Genomic DNA, 21,891 nt, shown 5'->3' with positions numbered 1-21,891 from the left:
CTAATACGAAAGTCACGCTGAACAGTAGAACACAAAGCGCTTTCTGTTCTCCCGACACCATTTTTAGTAGAACTGAAGTCCGCATACACTGCTGCTACCTACCGGAGTAACTCGAGAGTTCGCTGTTTCCGACAGTGAGTTGTTCAAGCACACATCTAAAATAACATAATTGCAGAATGTGGTGCCACAGAACGTGGCACTGCACAAAACTGGCGCTAATGGCTTAGGCACACAGGGAACACTCACGACACACATCTGTAAGCCCACGGTATTGATGATAAGTTAAGAAAACCGTCCCGAAACACGTGTGCTACAAAACGCCCCTGTTTCCTGCGCATGTACCCCGACATCAGTATGGGATATGATCACCGTGCACACGTACACAGGCCGCACAGCGGGTTGGCATACTCTGGATCAGGTGGTCGAGCAGCTGCTGGGGTATAGCGTCCCATTCTGGCACCAGTGCCTGTCGGAGCTCCTGAAGTGTCGTAGGGGTTTGAAGACGTGCAGCGATACGTCGACCGAGAGCATCCCAGACGTGCTCGATGGGGTTTAGGTCTGGAGAACAGGCAGGCCACTCCATTCGAGGTACTCCTCCACGATGGCAGCTCGGTCGGACCGTGCGTTATTATCCATCAGGAGGAAGGTGGGACCCACTGCACCCTTGAAAAGGCGGACATACTGGTGCAAAATGACGTCCCGATACACCTGACCTGTTACAGTTCCTCTGTCAAAGACATGCAGGGGTGTATGTGCACCAATCATAATCCCACCCCACACCATCAAACCACGACCTCCATACAGGTCCCTTTCAAGGACATTAAGAGGTTGGTATGTGGTTCCTGGTTCACGCCAGATGAAAACCCGGCGAGAATCACTGTTCAGACTATACCTGGACTCTTCTGTGAACATAACCTGGGACCACTGTTCCAATGACCATGTACTGTGTTCTTGACACCAGGCTTTATGGGCTCTCCTGTAACCAGGGATCAGTGGAATGCACCTTGCAGGTCTCTGGGTGAATAAACCACGTCTGTTCGGTCGTCTGTAGACTGTGTGTCTGGAGACAACTGTTCCAGTGGCTGCGGTAAGGTCCCGAGCGAGTCTACCTGCAGTACTCCGTGGCCGTCTGCGGGCACTGATGGTGAGATATCGGTCTTCTTGTGGTGTTGTACACTGTGGACGTCCAGTACTGTGGCGCCTGGACACGTTTCCTGTCTGCTGGAATCGTTGCCATAATCTCGAGATCACAGTTTGTGGCACACGGAGGAGCTACGACCCGCTGTGTTTGACCAGCCTCCAGTCGCCCTAGTATTCTACGCCTCATAACGTCATCAATATGTGTTATTTGGGCCATTTTCAACACGCAGTCACCATTAGCACGTCTGCACACTTACTTAGTACTTTGGCATGCACCAACACACCTCTTTTTTTATTTATTTTTTTTTTATTTTATTAAGAGACAGAATTCCTTTTCCACCGCTGGTCTGTGTATTGTGCAGATGGCCCCTGTTTTACTGTGTTGTGTACCGGCGCGAGCTGCGCAGTTTTCCAGCCCCCTTGGAGCGCGTGCTGAGCACGGCCTGTGTGGTGTGCCCGCAGTGCCGTACAACAAGGTGGACGCCGACTCGGCGCTGGTCGAGATGTTCGGCCAGGTGGGCGCCTACAAGTGTAAGTGCATCGTGGCCGTGGGCGCGCTCGCCGGACTCACCGTCTCCATGTTCGGCTCCATGTTCCCCATGCCGCGCATCGTCTACGCCATGGCCCAGGACGGACTCATCTTCCGGTGCGTATCTCACCGAAACCTGAACCGGTTGTAATGTTGATGCTTTGTGTAGTTCTGAAAGCGGTGCTGATATTCAACAATAAAAGCGGTTTAAAAGCTGTGAGCTATCTGGGGAATTTAACCTTGTATTACTGACGAGGGAACCCCCCCGTCGCACCCCCCTCAGATTTAGGCACAGTGGATAGGCCTTGAAAAACTGAACACAGATCAATTGAGAAAACAGGAAGAAGTTATGTGGAACGGTGAAAAAATAAGCAAAATATACAAACTGAGTAGTTCATGGGCACGATAGGCAACATCAAGGATAATACGAGCTCAGAAGCGCCGTGGTCACATGGTTAGCGTGAGCAGCTGCAGAGCGAGAGGTCCTTGCTTCAAATCTTCCATCGCGTGAAAAGCTTAATTTTTTATTTTCAGTTTATGTGACAAACTCTTATGTTTTCATCACTTTTTGGGAGTGGTTATCACATCCACAAGAAAACCTAAATCGGGCAAGGTAGAAGAATCTTTTCACCCATTCGCCAAGTGTACAAGTTAGGTGGGTCGACAACATATTCCTGTCATGTGACGCACATGCCGTCACCAGTGTCGTATAGAATATATCATACGTGTTTTCCTGTGGACGAATCGGTTGACCTATGACCTTGCGATGAAATGTTTTCGGTTCCCATTGGAGAGGCACGTCCTTTCGTCTACTAATCGCACGGTTTTGCGGTGCGGTCGCAAAACACAGACACTAAACTTATTACAGTGAACAGAGACGTCAATTAACGAACGGACAGATAATAACTATGCAAAAATAAAGAAAGTAAACTTTTCACTCGAGGGAAGACTTGAACCAAGGACCTCTCGCTCTGCAGCTGCTCACGCTACCACAGGACCACGGTGCTCCTGAGCTCACGTTTTCCTTGATGTTGCCTATGTAGCCCATGGACTACTCAGTTTGTATATTTTGCTTATTTTTTTCATAATTCCACACAACTTCTTCCTGTTTTCTCAATTGATCTGTGTTCAGTTTTACAAGGCCTATCCATTGTGCCAACTTATAACTAAATCTGAGGGTGGTGCGATGGTGAGGTTCCCTTGTGAGCAACTGTTTCACCAGGTATCCAGTCTAGTATACCAAATTGCCAACCAGACTAACATTAATTATAATCTTTTAATAGTCATCTTACGACAACCGGCGATATATATATATATATATATATATATATATATATATATATATATAATTTAAATAAAAAGAAATAAATCAGTTTATATTTGGACATTTATTTTATTATTTTAACATTGATCATTGTTCCGTTAAATTTTCAGCATATTAAACTTGATTCATAACTAAACTGGTGCCTTATTTAGGATTGTAAAAATGTGAGTTTGTAATCTTATGGAACACATCAAATATGGAGTCAAGATTGGGAGACTGCATACAACACTGCATTCATAAAATAACACACGAAGAACGTTGAAACATATGCGAGAGGAAATTAACCACAACCAACCGATTCAATTTCACCCAAAGAAGTTACGTTTGTAGGGCAATCCTGTCCGTCATGTAATTACCACACACTGGTATACTAAATTCATGCTAACTCTCTGTGAAATCTTCCCAAAAAGAATAGCCGAGGGCTGCTCTGATGATTACACCACATGCTACACGTGGTCAACTTGGTTTACACAAAGAGTGTAACTCCACAATAATTTTGATAATTAAAATAAATTACATCGAAACGCAATTTACAAAAGAAAAACCTCGAACTGGTTACTATCGTCTTACTATTAACCTGGTGGGTCAAACAGTTGTATAAGCACGTGGTACTGGTCTCACAAAGTACACCCCACGTGGGTTGAACATAAAGGAAAGTTCCTATATTGGAAAATATTGTCAAGACGTTATAATCTCACACACATTCGCATTTAAGATTGATGATCTTAGTTAGAGTTACTGATCAACACCTGGTTCCACTTTACTCACAAGGTAGTGACAAAGCAACTACCGGAAGATATTCTCAACTTCACACTCGAATTACACTGCATTGCAATTTAAGATAACATTAGATATTTTAGATCTAAACCTGAAATAAAGGTGATTAAGTTTTCAGTTAGGCTGAACTTAACAAATCCATTGTCCTACGGACTTAGCAGACACGCGCTTAGCCGGAGATCTTACCACTTCAGACGCTCGCCACAGACAGACTGACCTGGTCCCTTCCTGAGGGTGGCTCACAAATACAGACGGAAGTGACCAGAGAGGCAGCTTCCTATACCAACACGACAAGGGACGGACAGGACCATACTAAGAATAGAAACCTCTCTGCTTTTAGAAAGCGTAGCTACCTGTTCCGACGTTGGTCCTACTGTTCTCTAGCAGACAGGCTTGTCTGCTACCATCAAGCATGCAACCAGAAATGCATTTGCTCATTCATCCTTTCACACAGAAGGGAAGGGGGATGACAGTATCTTATCATATACAGTATATAAAAGAAAGAAAGCAGATGTAGGTTCCGTATGAGACTGTGTGACATGAATTACATATAAACTGTGTTTTAAAGTGTAGTAGTGTGACAGATCGTTCTTGATTATGTGTAAAAGTAACACATTCCACTGCTCAGTCTCCTCACAGATAGTCAGAAACACCACAGTAAATTTAGAAGTGGAATGTGTGCTGTAAATGACAACAGTTTTAAAAAATTAACATGAAAGGAATCCAACAAACCTTTCACGGAGAATGTCATACGTCACCAATATGCATATACAGGGTGGTCCATTGATCGTGACCAGGCCAAATATCTCACGAAATGAGCGTCAAACGGAAAAACTACACAGAACGAAACTCGTCTAGCTTGAAGGGGGAAACCAGATGGCGCTATGGTTGGCCCGCTAGATGGCGCTGCCATAGGTCAAACGGATATCAACTGCGTTTTTTAAAAAATAGGAACCCCCATTTTTTATTACATATTAGTGTAGTAGGTAAATAAATACGAATGTTTTAGTTGGACCACTATTTTACTTTGTGATAGATGGCGCTGTAATAGTCACAAACACATGGCTGACAATTTTAGACGAACAGTTGGTAACAGGAAGGTTTTTTTAAATTGAAATACAAAACGTAGGTATGTTTGAACATTTTATTTCGGTTGTTCCAATGTCATACATGTACCTTTGTCAACATATCATTTCTGAGAACGCATGCTGTTACAACGTGATTACCTGTAAATACCACATTAATGCAATAAATGCTCAAAATGATGTCCGTCAACCTCAATACATTTGGCAATACGTATAACGACATTCCTCTCAACAGCGAGTAGTTCGCCTTCCGTAATGTTCGCACATGCATTGACAATGCGCTGACGCATGTTGTCAGGCGTTGTCGGTGGATCACGATAGCAAATATCCTTCAACTTTCCCCAAAGAAAGAAATCCGGGGACGTCGGATCAGGTGAACGTGCGGGCCACGGTATGGTGCTTCGACGACCAATCCACCTGTCATGAAATATGCTATTCAGTACCGCTTCAACCGCACGCGAGCTATGTGCCGGACATCCATCATGTTGGAAGTACATGGCCATTCTGTTATGCAGTGAAACATCTTGTAGTAACATCAGTAGAACATTACGTAGGAAATCAGCATACATTGCACACTTAGATTGCCATCGACAAAATGGGGGCCAATTATCCTTCCTCCCATAATGCCGCACCATACATTAACCCGCCGAGGTCGCTGATGTTCCACTTGTCGCAGCCATCATGGATTTTCCGTTGCCCAATTGTGCGTATTATGCCGGTTTACGTTACCGCTGTTGGTGAATGACGCTTCGTCGCTAAATAGAACGCGTGCAAAAAATCTGTCATCGTCCCGTAATTTCTCTTGTGCCCAGTGGCAGAACTGTACACGACATTCAAAGTCGTCGCCATGCAATTCCTGGTGCATAGAAATATGGTACGGGTGCAATCGATGTTTATGTAGCATTCTCAACACCAACGTTTTTGAGATTTCCGATTCTCGCGGAATTTGTCTGCTACTGATGTGCGGATTAGCCGCGACAGGAACTAAAACACCTACTTGGGCATCATGATTTCCTGCAGGTCGTGGTTGACGTTTCACGCGTGACTGAACACTTCCTGTCTCCTTAAATAACGTAACTATCCGGCGAACGGTCCGGACACTTGGATGATGTCGTCCAGGATACCGAGCAGCATACATAGTACACGCCCGTTGGGCATTTTGATCACAATAGCCACACATCAGCACGATACCGACCTTTTCCGCAATTGGTAAACGGTCCATTTTAACACGGGTAATGTATCACGAAGCAAATACCGTCCGCACTGGCGGAATGTTACGTGATACCACGTAGTTATACATTTGTGACTATTACAGGGCCATCTATCGCAAAACGAAAAAAGTGGTCCAACTAAAAGATTCGTATTTCTTCACCTACTACACTAATATGTGATAAAAAATGGGGGTTCCTAGTTTTAAACAAAACGCAGTTGATATCCGTTTGACCTATGGCAGCGCCATCTAGCGGAGCAACCATACCGCCATCTGGTTCCCCCTTCAAGCTAGACGAGTTACATTGTTTGTAGTTTTTTCGTTTGACGCTTACTTCGTGAGATATTTGGCCCGGTCACGATCAATGGACCACCCTGTATGCAGATGGTGGTAATATCCCGTACAGAAGGTATAAAAGGACACCAAACTGGTGGAGGTGTCATTTCTACTCAGGCGATTGATGTGTAAAGGTGTCCGACATCGTTGTCGCCACACGACATAAATTAACAGACTCTGACCGCTAAACTCACCCTCCTTACCCTCTCCCAAGGTGGCTTCCGCCAGCTCCCCCTCCCTGATGATGCCCTCCTCCCTTCCATCTACCCCTCCTACCAACTTTGATCCTCCCGCCCTCCTCCTGTACTTATTCCTCCGGGCACCCTCCCTCCCTCCTCTCCCTTTTCCCTCCCTCCTCCTTTTCTCCCCCCTCCTCCCCCGGGCCTCCCCTCCCCTGTTCCTCTCCTCCTGCCCCCGACTCCTCAGCCATTGGCATCCTTTTTCTCCCCTCTCCCCCACCTCCCCTTTCTACCCCTCTTGGCAGCTCCCCGGACTGGACTCGCACACGTTACGTGGACATTCGCGCGCCGGAGGTCGCCGCCATCAGTGTTTTGTGTGTTTAGTGTTTAGTGTTCACCGTCCCCTCCATCGTTCACCAGTGCCATCATCATCTTCAGTGGTTGTGCGTCGTCTCATCAGCTAGCAGTGTGGATTATCGACGAGTGTGAACGGCTCCGTGATTGTCTCTGTGTGTCTCCTGTTTTATTGCCCACCGCTCTGTGACTTATGTGTCTTCTCCCTGTTTTTGCTGCTTGTGTCTTCTATGGCTGAAGAGCAGCGTAGTGTGCTGCTGACAGCCTGCCTGTTGTACAGGTTTTAAAATAACAATAAAGTAAAAAAAAAAAAAAAAAAAAAAAAAAAAAAAAGACCGCTAAACTATAGTTGGAGCTAGACGCATGGGACATTCCATTTCGGACATCATTTAGGAGTTAAATATTCCGCGAGCCACATTGTCTATAGTGTGATGAGAGTACCACATTTCAGGCATAACCTCTCACCACGGACGACGCAGTGGACGACGGCCTTCACTTAATGACCGAGGACAACAGCATTTCCATACAGCTGTCAGTGCTAACAGACAGGCAACACTGCGTGAAATAACTCCTAAACGCCGGCCGGTGTGGCCGAGTGGCTCTAGGCGCTACAGTCTGGAACCGCGCGACCGCTACGGTCGCAGGTTCGAATCGTGCCTTAGGCATGGATGTGTGTGATGTCGTTAGGTTAGTTAGGTTTAAGTAGTTCTAAGTTCTAGGGGACTATCGACCTCAGATCTTAAGTCCCACAGTGCTCAGAGCTATTTCAATCATTTTTGAACCAATGTCAGACGTATGACGAACATATCAGTTTGGACAGTGCGGCGGAATTTGGAAAAATTGGAAATTTGTAGTAAGTTTCTGTGGGAGCAAACTGCCGAGGTCGTCAGTCCCTAGGCTTACACACTACTTCATTGAAGTTACACTAACTTACGGTAAGGACAACACACAAACATCCATGCCCGGGGAAGGACTAGAACCTCCGACGGAAAGAGCCGCGTGAAGCATGGCGAGGTGCCCTAGACCGGACGGCTACCACGTGCAGCGAAATTTGGCGTTAGTGAGCTATGGCAGCAGCAGCAGACGACCGACGGGAGTGCCGTTGTTACTGACAGCACGACATCGCCTGCAGATCCTTGCCTTGGACCCTTTCTTTTTTTTTTGTCATCAGTCTACTGACTGGTTTGATGCGGCCCGCCACGAATTCTATTCTGTGCTAACCTCTTCATCTCAGAGTAGCACTTGCAACCTACGCCCTCAATTATTTGCTTGACGTATTCCAATCTCTGTCTTCCTCTACAGTTTTTGCCCTCTACAGCTCCCTCTAGTACCATGGAAGTCATTCCCTCATGTCTTAGCAGATGTCCTATCATCCTGTCCCTTCTCCTTATCAGTGTTTTCCACACGTTCCTTTCCTCTCCGATTCTGCGTAGAACCTCCTCATTCCTTACCTTATCAGTCCACCTAATTTTCAACATTCGTCTGTAGCACCACATCTCAAATGCTTCGATTCTCTTCTGTTCCGGTTTTCCCACAGTCCATGTTTCACTACCATACAATGCTGTACTCCAGACGTACATCCTCAGAAATTTCTTCCTCAAATTAAGGCCGGTATTTGATATTAGTGGACTTCTCTTGGCCAGAAATGCCTTTTTTACCATAGCGAGTCTGCTTTTGATGTCCTCCTTGCTCCGTCCGTCATTGGTTATTTTACTGCCTAGGTAGCAGAATTCCTTAACCTCATTGACTTCGTTACCATCAATCCTGATGTTAAGTTTCTCGCTGTTCTCATTTCTACTACTTCTCATTACCTTCGTCTTTCTCCGATTTACTCTCAAACCATACTGTGTACTCATTAGACTGTTCATTCCGTTCAGCAGATCATTTAATTCTTCTTCACTTTCACTCAGGATAGCAATGTCATCAGCGAATCGTATCATTGATATCCTTTCACCTTGTATTTTAATTCCACTCCTGAACCTTTCTTTTATTTCCATCATTGACCCTAGGCGACTGGAAAACCGCGGCCTAGTCAGATGAGCTCCGATTGTAGTTGGTAAGAGCTGATGATACGCTTCGACTGTGGCACAGACGCCACAGAACCATGGACCCAGATTGCCAAGAAGGCACTGTGCAGGCTGATAGTGGCTCCATAATGGTGTGGGCTGTGTGTACATGGAATAGACTCGGTCCTCTGGGCCAACTGAACCGATCATTGACTGGAAATGGTTATATCGGACTATCTGGAGACCATTTGCAGTCATTCATGGACTTCATGTTCCCAAACAACGATGGAATGTTTATTGATGGCAGTGCAGCATGGTACAGGCCAACTACTGTTCGCGATTAATGTGAATAATATTCTGGACGTTTCAAACAAATGGTTTGATCACCCACATTGCCCGATAGCAATGCCACTGAACATTTATGGGACGTAATGGAGAGGCAATACTGACCTTGCGACTTATCTTAGAACAAAGATTAAGGAAGGGCAAACCTACGTTTCTAGCATTTGTAGACTTAGAGAAAGCTTTTGACAATGTTGACTGGAATACTCTCTTTCAAATTCTAAAGCTAGCAGGGGTAAAATACAGGGAGCGAAAGGCTATTTACAATTTGTACAGAAACCAGATGGCAGCTATAAGAGTCGAGGGACATGAAAGGGAAGCAGTGGTTGGGGAGGGAGTAAGACAGGGTTGTAGCCTCTCCCCGATGTTGTCCAATCTGTATATTGAGCAAGCAGTAAAGGAAACAAAAGAAAAATTCGGAGTAGGTATTAAAATTCATGGAGAAGAAATAAAAACTTTGAGGTTCGCCGATGACATTGTAATTCTGTCAGAGACAGCAAAGGACTTGGAAGAGCAGTTGAACGGAATGGACAGTGTCTTGAAAGGAGGATATAATATGAACATCAACAAAAGCAAAACGAGGATAATGGAATGTAGTCAAATTAAATCGGGTGATGCCGAGGGAATTAGATTAGGAAATGAGACGCCTTAAGTCGTAAAGGAGTTTTGCTATTTGGGGAGCAAAATAACTGATGATGGTCGAAGTAGGGAGGATATAAAATGTAGGCTGGCAATGGCAAGGAAAGCGTTTCTGAAGAAGAGAAATTTGTTAACATCCAGTATTGATTTAAGTGTCGGGAAGTCATTTCTGAAAGTATTCGCATGGAGTGTAGCCATGTATGGAAGTGAAACATGGACGATAAATAGTTTGGACAAGAAGAGAATAGAAGCTTTCGAAATGTGGTGCTACAGAAGAATGCTGAAGATTAGATGGGTAGATCACATAACTGATGACGAGGTATTGAATAGGTTTGGGGAGAAGAGAAGTTTGTGGGACAACTTGACTAGAAGAAGGGATCGGTTGGTAGGACATGTCCTGAGACATCAAGGGATCACCAATTTGGTACTGGAGGGCAGCGTGGAGGGTAAAAATCGTAGAGGGAGACCAAGAGATGAATACACTAAGCAGATTCAGAAGGATGTAGGTTGCAGTAGGTACTGGGAGATGAAGAAGCTTGCACAGGATAGAGTAGCATGGAGAGCTGCATCAAACCAGTCTCAGGACTGAAGACCACAACAACAACAACAGCAAATGGTTCAAATGGCTCTGAGCACTATGGGACTTAACATCTGAGTCATCAGCCCCTAGAACTTAGAACTACTTAAACTTAACTAACCTAAGGACATCACACACATCCATGCCCGAGGCAGGATTCGAACCTGCGACCGTAGCGGTCGCGCGGTTCCAGACTGTAGCGCCTAGAACCGCTCGGCCACCCCGGCCGGCACTTAGAAGAATTCTTACACCGCTAAGGAAACATGTAACATAAAGTTGAACCTGACATGTCTACCCATTCGAAAGGAAAGGGGTTCTTAAGAATCAGACAGACAGATACAGACAGCAAAGCGATCGTATAATGGTTCTTTTTTAATTGTTGAGGCCCAGTACCCCAAAAATTAAAGGGGCGATATGTTAAGTACCTGCACTGTTTTGTCAGGAATGTTTCGAATGAAACAGACCTTTGTTCTGGAAAATGTAACCCTTATTTTAGAGACATGTAGATATCGTGTTCTCTTCTCATCACACATGTTGGTGCCATGACCAGAAATTCAGCACAGTGCTGTAAAAAATGTGCAAACCCCTTCACTTAGATCACATAGGGCAGCAAAAGATATACAGGGTGTTACAAAAAGGTACGGCCAAACTTTCAGGAAACGTTCCTCACACACAAAGAAAGAAAACATGTTATGTGGACATGTGTCCGGAAACGCTTAATTTCCATGTTAGTGCTTATTTTATTACTTCTCTTCAAATCACATTAACCATGGAATGGAAACACACAGCAACGGAACGTACCAGCGTGACTTCAAACACTTTGTTACAGGAAATGTTCAAAATGTCCTCCGTTAGCGAGGAAACGTGCACCCACCCTCCGTCGCACGGAATCCCTGATGCGCTGATGCAGCCCTGGAGAATGGCGTATTGTATCACAGCCGCCCACAATACGAGCACGAACAGTCTCTACATTTGGTACCGGGGTTGCGTAGACGAGAGCTTACAAATGCCCCCATAAATGAAAGTCAAGAGGGTTGAGGTCAGGAGAGCGTGGAGGCCACGGAATTGGTCCGCCTCTACCAATCCATCGGCCACCGAATCTGTTGTTGAGAAGCGTACGAACACTTGGACTGAAATGTGCAGGAGCTCCATCGTGCATGAACCACACGTTGTGTCGTACTTGTAAAGGCACATGTCCTAGCAGCACAGGTAGAGTATCCTGTATGAAATCAAAATAACGTGCTCCATTGAGCGTAGATGAAAGAACGTGGGGCCCAATCAAGACATCACCAACAATGCCTGCCCAGACGTTCACAGAAAATCTGTGTGGATGACGTGATTGCGCAATTGCGTGCGGATTCTCGTCAGCCCACACATGTTGATTGTGAGAACATTTGCACTGAAATGAGGATTGACGCAGTGTTGGATGAACCATTCGCAGAAGTGTACCAGTGGAGGCCAATCAGTTGCCGATGGTGCCTGCACACGCTGTACGCGGTACGGAAAGAACTGGTTCTCCCGTAGCACTCTCCATACAGTGACGTGGTCAACGTTACCTTGTACAGCAGCAACTTCTCTGACGCTGACATTGGGGTTATCGCCAACTGCACGAAGAATTGCCTCGTCCGTTGCAGGTGTCCTCGTCGTTCTAGGTCTTCCCCAGTCGCGAGTCATAGGCTGGAGTGTTCCGTGCTCCCTAAGACGCCGATCAATTGCTTCGAACGTCTTCCTGTCGGGACACCTTCGTTCTGGAAATCTGTCTCGATACAAACGTACCGCGCCACGGCTATTGCCCCGTGCTAATCGGTACATCAAATGGGCATCTGCCAACTCCGCATTTGTAAACATTGCACTGACTGCAAAACCATGTTCGTGATGAACACTAACCTGTTGATGCTACGTACTGATGTGCTTGATGCTAGTACTGTAGAGCAATGAGTCGCATGTCAACACAAGCACCGAAGTCAACATTACCTTCCTTCAATTGGGCCAACTGGCGGTGAATCGAGGAAGTACAGTACATACTGACGAAACTAAAATGAGCTGTAACATGGAAAGTAAGCGTTTCCGGACACATGTCCACGTAACATGTTTTCTTTATTTGTGTGTGCGTAATGTTTCCTGAAAGTATGGCCGTATCTTTTTGTAACACCGTGTATTTCAGTAACCAGTAGGCCATCTAAGCGTCCGTGTTACTGCCTTACATCTATGAGGCATGCTCATGACAAGCCTGCGAACATTTTCTACTGGAATATTTTCCCACTCCTCAGTAAGGACCTCTGCATGCCTGGTACAGAACGTGTGCAAAAGTTGTCTGTCCAGCATGTCCCATAAATCCTCAACAGGACCGAGGTCAGGACTAGCAGCGGGCCCATGGAAGTAAGAATAAGGGGAGATGGCGCTACGTATCCCAGCCGTACTACGTTTTGAAGCCATGGGGGCGTGCCTCGCTGCCATGACACTCTGACCAAAACATTGCCAGTGTGCTATAGCGCTGCGTGTATTACAGTCGCTAATTGCACCATATACACATGTAACGTCATCAGATTGGTTGTTTCAAAGTTTTTGTTTAAAATGAAGTCTCGTAAAGGCGAAATTCCGCGTTTCTTCTGATTAAAAATAGGTTTTAATGTAATATTACAAATAGCTAGCCTTCAATGTAAACGATACAATTTTGTTAATTCAGTAATAAACGTGTATGACAAACTAAATAATAGAAACTGAAAACTAAGTTAGCTATAGCCTCCCTCCAAAGCCCCATAAATACATCTTGTTTGTAATACGTATTTGGGACATTTCAGTTACGTTACACTACTGGGAAACACTGTTCATTACCACCAATATTTACTGAAATACGGTACATAGAATGGCAAATCTACACAGTGTCCTGTTTGGGCCTATACTTTACGCCAGTTAATGTAGTGTTAGCTTTTAATTTGGTACATGATGAAGACAAAGTGAGTTATTCAACACTTCGATTATCGACGATACGTACGTATTATACTGAAACGTGAACTTGAAAACTAAGAATTTAATACTTTGAATTAACATACCTTTTGCAAATGTTTTGGGTGTGTAGGGAAAACTGATGGTACAGCATTTTCTCGGAGCCTTACTGTTGAAAGGTAAGTTCGGTCTATGTCCTCTTCTCGGAAATGCTGAGAACATATAGTGCTCCATTTAGACGCATGCCAATTCTTCCTCCTCACGGCATTCTCCCACAGAGCTTTCCGACTTTCATTTTTAGGAAATCTAAAATCATAAAAGAGAAAAATACACAAGTAGAGATGTAATACACGTTCGTTCACAATGAAGTTGTAAAATCACATTTAACGAGACAACTTACACATGAAATGTTATTCCCTTCGATTTCGCATCACAATCAGAACGATTCGTACATCCGAACAGCACACAAGTCACCATAAAAGCGCAAAATCCTTCCAAAAGCGAGGGACAAGCCTATGCACACAAGCTTACAGCAGCATTGTTTTGGTCGGATTGTGATGGCTACCCTCGGCTTCACATAGCTTCGCAGCTGTGACTCCACGGCGTCTCCCTCTATTCTTACCTCCATGAGCGGGCCAGTCTAATGCTCGAGTCGCGAGGTCCCGCAAAGCTTCGGCCTCACGGGACACAACTGCCTAGGTGTGTGGGTAGCGTTTGGCTCAGCTGGTGTTGAGCGCTTGGATGCGTGGTCTCAACATTGTAGCATCGATGGCAGCCGCTCGCTTGCGCTATGGAAAAGTCTCTTCCAATACCAAGTCAGAAAATGCTTCTGGCAAAAAAATGTTTCTTTGAAATACGAACTGTTGCAGAAACTACCATTTTGCTGTCTACAAGGCATCGTGACACGACTGAACGTCGTGATCGCAATAAGCTGTGCAAACAACTTCGGAATTTCAAGACAAATGTTTTGGTTATTTACAAATGACTGTAAAATCTTTGATAAAGATAGAAGCCGAAGCAATGAATTAAAATTTATGCTAGGGCCTGGACGTGTACCCATGCGTCTTGCTTATTTGGAGGGTGGGCTAACCAATACACCACCATAGCATACCTGCACGATTTTTAGTCCAGCGCCCTCCCTAACACCCTGGTTGAAGCCTTATGTACAGCCAGGATTTCACCATTACGTAAAGCTCGGGTGCTGTTCCACTGTAGGAGAGCCCTGGCAATAATGACGATTTAAGAAGTAGGAACTGAAATTTGTGTTGGGGCGGGCGTTGGACTAGTGCAGGCCGTGCAGCCGTGGCAGCTGCAGTGTTACAGTGAGGCAATGGCACGGTAGCTCAGCGTGTGCGGTCTGAGAGCCGGTTGGTCTCTGTAATAAAAAAACTGAGTGGAAGAATGAACCACCGAACTAGAGCAGGATGTCTTGCGACGTCCGCAACGAACGTTCTCTAAGAACGTTGTCAGCCCTATTTACAGTTCATGTATAATTGAGAAGGCTAAAAAAATATGTAGATGAAACCATTCAAACCTGGCGATTGACGTAACTGTCAGAGATTCATCTCAGCCAGTTATCTCACATGAAATGAAACCAATGAAACTGGCAGAATGAGTGAAAAACATTCATATAGCTGATGTTGACACAGACTAGTTTCATACGGTTGTTTTATTCAACAGAAAAAAAACGACTGAACGAGAAAACAATGTACTGGCCAGTGGGTTGTTTAAATCTGTGTTGTTCCATTACGTAACAACTAGAGGTTAACAATCGCAAGCCGGCTGGGGAGGCAGAGCGGTTCTAGGCACTACAGTCCGTAACCGCGCAACCGCTACGGCCGCAGGTTCGAATCCTGGCTTAGTTAGGTTTAAGTAGTTCTAAGTTCTAGGGGACTAATGACCTCAGAAGTTAAGTCCCATAGTGCTCAGAGCCGTTTAACAATCGTAAGCGTCAGCACCCAAGCAGCATCTTTGGAAATGAGGGAAGAGGGAGCGACCAACGGCATAGAATATCCCGTCCGGCTAGCCGCGCGGTCTAACACGCTGCTTCCCGAGCGGGAAGGCGTGCCGGTCCCCGGCACGAATCCGCCCGGCGGGTTAGTGTCGAGGTCCGGTGTGCCGGCCAGCCTGTGGATGGTTTTCAGGCGGTTTTCCATCTGCCTCGGCGAATGCGGGCCGGTTCCCTTGTCCCACCTCAGTTACACTGTGTCGGCAGTTTCTGCACAAACACTGTCTCCACGTATGTGTACACCATCATTCCTCTACTACGTAGGCATTTGGGGTTGCACTGATCTGGTATGAGACGTTTCTGGGTGAAAGGGGGGGGGGGGGGGGGGGGAGGGTCCACTGGAGGCCGAACCACACAATAACTCTGCGTTCAGAGTATGGCGGCGGTGGGGTGGGTGGACTGCTGTGGCCTGTTGTGGGGTTGTGAACCACTGAGGGCTACGGCGGGACCAAGCCTCTCCATCGTTTCTAGGTCCCCAGTTCAATACACAATGGCATAGCATTGTGGTTTATGCAGAGGGTGGTTGCATCTAAAGTGCAGCTACGTGGAGGTCCAGTGTGGGCTGTAATTATCGTATGGCAGCAAAACTTGGTAGACATGCTAATGCATTAATGCGAAACCGATTTACGCTGAAAAAAAAATTAGTTTCAGTTATGGCCAATCTGGCAGAAACTGCTCCCAGTTTTGGCCACCACATGCAAATCTGCCGCTGTACACTGTTCATATGACGGTCCACGCTGTTATTTGAGAAGCCATAATGTCTACATCTACATCTACATAATTACTCTCCAACTCACATTTAAGTGCTTGGCAGAGGGTTCATCGAACCACAATCATACTATCTCTCTACCATTACACTCCCGAACAGTGCGCGGGAAAAACGAACACCTAAACCTTTCTGTTCGAGCTCTGACCTCTCTTTTATTTTATTTTGATGATCATCCCTACCTATGTAGGTTGGGCTCAACAATATATTTTTGCATTCGGAAGAGAAAGTTGGTGACTGAAATTTCCTAAATAGATCTCGCCGCGACGAAAAACTTCTTTGCTTTAATGACTTTCATCCCAACTCACGCATCATATCTGCCACACTCTCTCCCCTATTACGTGATAATACAAAACGAGCTGCCCTTTTTTGCACCCTTTCAAAGTCCTCCGTCAATCGCACCTGGTAAGGATCCCACACCGCGCAGCAATATTCGAACAGAGGACGAACGAGTGTAGTGTAAGCTGTCTCTTTAGTGGACTTGTTGCATCTTCCAAGTGTCCTGCCAATGAAAGGCAACCTTTCGCTCGCCTTCCCCACAATATTATCTATGTGGTCTTTCCGACTGAAGTTGTTCGTAATTTTAACCTCCAGGTACTTAGTTGAATTGACAGCCTTGAGAATTGTACTATTTGTCGAGTAATCGAATTCCGACGGATTTCTTTTGGAACTCGTGTGGATCACCTCACACTTTTCGTTATTTAGCGTCAACTGCCACCTGCCACACCATACAGCAATCTTTTCTAAATCGCTTTGCAACTGATACTGGTCTTCGGATGACCTTAGCGTAGTAAACAGTGTGGCTATCGAGAAGAGAGATCGTGCGTTGTTAGTGAAACCGTTTTATTTGAACTGCAGCAATTACAGAGCTGCACTGAGAGAGTATCACCGACTGAAAAGTCTGAGGAAGGCCAGATCTCATCAAACGGTTTAAAGAAAACGATAATGAAACTCGCAGACACGTGGTGAGTACGGTGTGGCATTTGGAGGAGGAGGTGTCCTATCCCAGTGGAAGTTACTGACTATGTTAGCGCCAGTGCTCGTGGAGTGCCACGAGAATTGTCCATCCCATGGTCAAAGTTGTGCGGTCTTGTAGCAACTGGAACCTCACGATCCACAGCAACGTTCTGAACTTGCTCTTCAGTTTTTAGCAGGGACCGAAGTTGGTGACATGTGACTGGGCAATACTCAATGGAGTGACGAGGCTCATTTTAAACTACAGGTTGCAGTGAATAAACAGAACCGGCACATGTGGGTACTGTTGAACCACGTATTGTGCACGAAGAGCCGTTGCGCTCCCCATATGTGATTGTGTGGTGTGGATTCACAAGCACCTTAATTCCCACTCCATTCTTCTTTTAAAAGAACACTCCCAGACAACCTGTCAGGTGTGATGTCTACACGTTATGGAGGCCTCCCTGTGCAGCATGTGATTCCTGCTTTGGAAGAGCGCATCTGTGTGGTAACTACAGTTTTCATACTAGATGGTTAATAATAAAACAATATTATGCCTTTCTCACTTGTTTGACCGTTTCTGCCTGTGTCTCTTCTCTAAACTATTAGATATGGAAACAATTCTGTATGTTACTTTTGAATACATTCTGGGAGTGACAGTGATCAATGTGTTACAAATTTTTACTATTAAAAACAGTCTCGATCACAATTTATTTATTATGACGGCCGGTTTCGACCACTACTGTGGTCATCTTCAGACCAATGAGTAAGGACCTCCGTCTGCTGGAGAATCACTACTCTACAGCAAAAGGAGGTTCTTACTCATTGGTCTGAAGATGGCCACAGTAGTGGTCGAAACCGGTCGTCATAATAAATAAATTGTGATCGAGACTGTTTTTCATATAAAAATTTCTGTATGTCAATCTTGCATTCACAGCGCTAGATTTCAGCCTGGTGGCCAGAATTGGAACTAATTTTTTTCAAGCTTAAATCGGTTCCACATTAAGACATTAGCATGTTTACCCAGTTTCGCTGCCACACGATAAGTATAGCTCACACGGGATCCCCGTGAGTAACTGCACTTTTATTATAACCACCTGGTAGTAACCAGTAAACTCCCGATTCTTTAAAAAAATCCAACTCCGGTACATGAAACAGCTACGAATTTCAAATTACTTTACAAATGAGTTAACATGTTAAATATTTGGGGTTAACCATATAACCGAAAAAAAAGGTTTAGGAAAGGTTTCAAATTACACTACCGGCCATTAAAATTGCTACACCAAGAAGAAACGCAGATGATAAACGGGTACTCATTGGACAAATATATTATACTAGAACTGACATGTTATTACATTTTCACGCAATTTTGGTGCATAGATTTTGAGAAATCAGTACCCAGAACAACCACCTCTGGCCGTAATAACGGCCTTGATACGCCTGGGCATTGAGTCAAACAGAGCTCGGGTGGCGTGTACAGGTACAGCTGCCCATGCAGCTTCAACACGATACCACAGTTCATCAGGAGTAGTGACTGGCGTATTGTGACGAGCCAGTTGCTCGGCCTCCATTGACCAGACGTTTCAATTGGTGAGAGCTCTGGAGAATGTGCTGGCCAGGGCAGCAGTCGAACATTTTCTGTATCCAGAAACGCCCGTACAGGACCTGCAACATGCGGTCGTGCATTATCCTGCTGAAATGTAGGGTTTCGCAGGGATCGAATGAAGGGTAGAGCCACGGGTCGTAACACATCTGAAATGTAACGTCCACTGTTCAAAGTGCCGTCAGTGCGAACAAGAGGTGACCGAGACGTGTAAACAATGGCACCCCATGCCATCACGCCGGGTGATACGCCAGTATGGCGATGACGAATACACGCTTCTAATCTGCGTTCACCGCGATGTCGCCAAACACGGATGCGACCATCGTGATGCTGTAAACAGAACCTGGATTTATCCGAAAAAATGACGTTTTGCCATTCGTGCACCCAGGTTCGTCGTCGAGTACACCATCGCAGGCGCTCCTGTCTGTGATGCAGCGTCCAGGGTAACCGCAGCCACGGCTCCGAGCTGATAGTCCGTGCTGCTGCAAAGGTCGTCAAACTGTTCGTGCAGATGGTTGTCATCTTGCAAACGTCCCCATCTGTTGACTCGGGGATCGAGACGTGGCTGCACGATCCGTTACAGCCGTGCGGATAAGATGTCTGTCGTCTCGACTGCTAGTGATAAGAGGCCGTTGGGATCCAGCACGGCGAACCGTATTACCCTCCTGAACCCACCGATTCCATATTCTGCTAACAGTCATTGGATCTCGATCAACGCGAGCAGCAATGTCGCGATACGATAAACCGCAATTGCGATAGGCTACAATCCGACCTTTATCAAAGTCGGAAACGTGATGGTACGCATTTCTCCTCCTTACACGAGGCATCACAACAACGTTTCACGCCGGTCAACTGCTGTTTGTGTATGAGAAATCGGTTGGAAACTTTCATCATGTCAGCACGTGGTAGGTGTCGCCATCGGTGCCAACCTTTGCGTGAATGCTCTGAAAAGCTAATAATTTGCATATCACAGCATCTTCTTTCTTCCTGTCGGTTAAATTTCGCGTCTGTAGCACGTCATCTTCGTGGGGTAGCAATTTTAATGGCCAGTAGTGTAGAATATAATATAATCGCACTTCAGCTGACGTACACGAAGTCTGCTAGGGGTCATACGTGATACCCAAAAGTTTGAAGCTTATAAATTCTTTATAACGTTAAGTTATAGTTCGCTATTAAGTGAGGGATACCTCTATAGTTGTAATACGACAGTAAGCCATGTGAAAACACATATAATTAGAAAAAGATGTGTCTTTACCTGTACTTTGGCAAGACATGCTGCGCAGTTGCGGAATCAGAAATTGCCAGTCAGTGCCTTCAACTCATCCTACTCGGCAGAAGGACGAAGAGGTGAGCTATCTCAAGCATGATGTCTGCAGTACACGATACCACAGGGCAGGAAAAGTGCAGCTGCGTAAACGGCTGAAAAAATAAAACCTGGAGGTATCATATACTGAAGAGCCAAAGAAACTGGTCCACCTGCCTAATATTGTATAGGGCCCCTGCGAGGATGCAGAAGTGCCGCAACACGACGTGGGACGAACTCGACTAATGTCTGAAGTAGTGCTGGAGGGAGCTGACACCATGAATCCTGCACAGCTGCCTATTAATCCGTAAGAGTACGAGGGGGTGGAGATCTCTTCTGAACAGCACGTTCCAAGGCATCCCATAGATGCTCAATAGAGATCATTCCTGGGGAGTTTGGTGGCCAGCGGAAATATTTAAACTTAGAAGAGTGTTACTGGAGCCACTCTGTAGCAATTCTGGACGTGTGGGGTGTCGCGTTGTCCTGTTGGAATTGCCGAAGTCCGTCTGGATGTACAATGGACATGAATTGATGCAAGTGATCAGATAAGATGCTTACGTACGTGTCACCCGTCAGAGTCGTATCTAGACGTATCAGGGGCCCCATATCACTCCAACTGCACACGCCCCACACCATTATGGAGCCATCACCAGCTTGAACAGTCCCCTGCTGACATGCAGGATCCATGAATTCATGAGATTGTCTCTATAGCTGTAGAAGTCCAATGATCAGATAAGATGCTTATGTACATGTCACCCGTCAGAGTCGTATCTAGACGTATCAGGGGCCCCATATCACTCCAACTGCACATGACCCACACCATTATGGAGCCATCACCAGTCCCCTGCTGACATACAGGACCCATGAATTCATGAGATTGTCTCTATAGCCGTAGAAGTCCAATGATCAGATAAGATGCTTATGTACGTGTCACCTGTCAGAGTCGTATCTAGATGTATCAGGGTTCCTATAGCACTCAAACTGCACACGCAGTACACCATTATGGAACCTTCACCAGCTTGAACAGTCCCCTGCTGACATGCAGGATCCATGGATTCATGAGATTGTCTCTATAGCCGTAGAAGTCCAATGATCAGATAATATGCTTATGTACGTGTCACCCGTCAGAGTCGTATCTAGATGTATCAGGGTTCCTATAGCACTCAAACTGCACACGCAGTACACCATTATGGAACCTTCACCAGCTTGAACAGTCCCCTGCTGACATGCAGGATCCATGGATTCATGAGATTGTCTCTATAGCCGTAGAAGTCCAATGATCAGATAATATGCTTATGTACGTGTCACCCATCAGAGTCGTATCTAGATGTATCGGGGTTCCTATAGCACTCAAACTGCACACGCAGCACACCATTATGGAACCTTCACCAGCTTGAACAGTCCCCTGCTGACATGCAGGATCCATGGGTTCATGAGATTGTCTCTATAGCCGTAGAAGTCCAATGATCAGATAAGATGCTTATGTACATGTCACCTGTCAGAGTCGTATCTAGATGTATCAGGGTTCCTATAGCACTCAAACTGCACACGCAGCACACCATTATGGAACCTTCACCAGCTTGAACAGTCCCCTGCTGACATGCAGGATCCATGGATTCATGAGATTCTCTCTATAGCCGTAGAAGTCCAATGATCAGATAAGATGCTTATGTACGTGTAACCTGTCAGAGTCGTATCTAGATGTATCAGGGTTCCTATAGCACTCAAACTGCACACGCAGTACACCATTATGGAACCTTCACCAGCTTGAACAGTCCCCTGCTGACATGCAGGATCCATGGATTCATGAGAT

At 45.7% G+C, this 21,891-nt stretch overlaps 1 protein-coding gene across 1 annotated transcript in view; it reads left to right on the top strand.

Moving 5' to 3' along the window:
* LOC124553832 (probable cationic amino acid transporter) overlaps positions 1–21,891 on the top strand; it is a 673,643-nt gene that overhangs the window by 548,802 nt on the left and 102,950 nt on the right. The window contains exon 7 of the mRNA XM_047127822.1: positions 1,603–1,786. Within this exon, the coding sequence (XP_046983778.1) occupies positions 1,603–1,786 (184 nt within the window). The remainder of the gene's footprint in view (positions 1–1,602; positions 1,787–21,891) is intronic.

The sequence above is a fragment of the Schistocerca americana genome, chromosome 11, assembly GCF_021461395.2.
Source record: "Schistocerca americana isolate TAMUIC-IGC-003095 chromosome 11, iqSchAmer2.1, whole genome shotgun sequence".
NCBI classification, from domain to species: domain Eukaryota; kingdom Metazoa; phylum Arthropoda; class Insecta; order Orthoptera; family Acrididae; genus Schistocerca; species Schistocerca americana.
The sequence above is the reverse complement of the archived record's forward strand: the minus strand, read 5'-3'. Positions and strand labels throughout refer to the sequence as shown.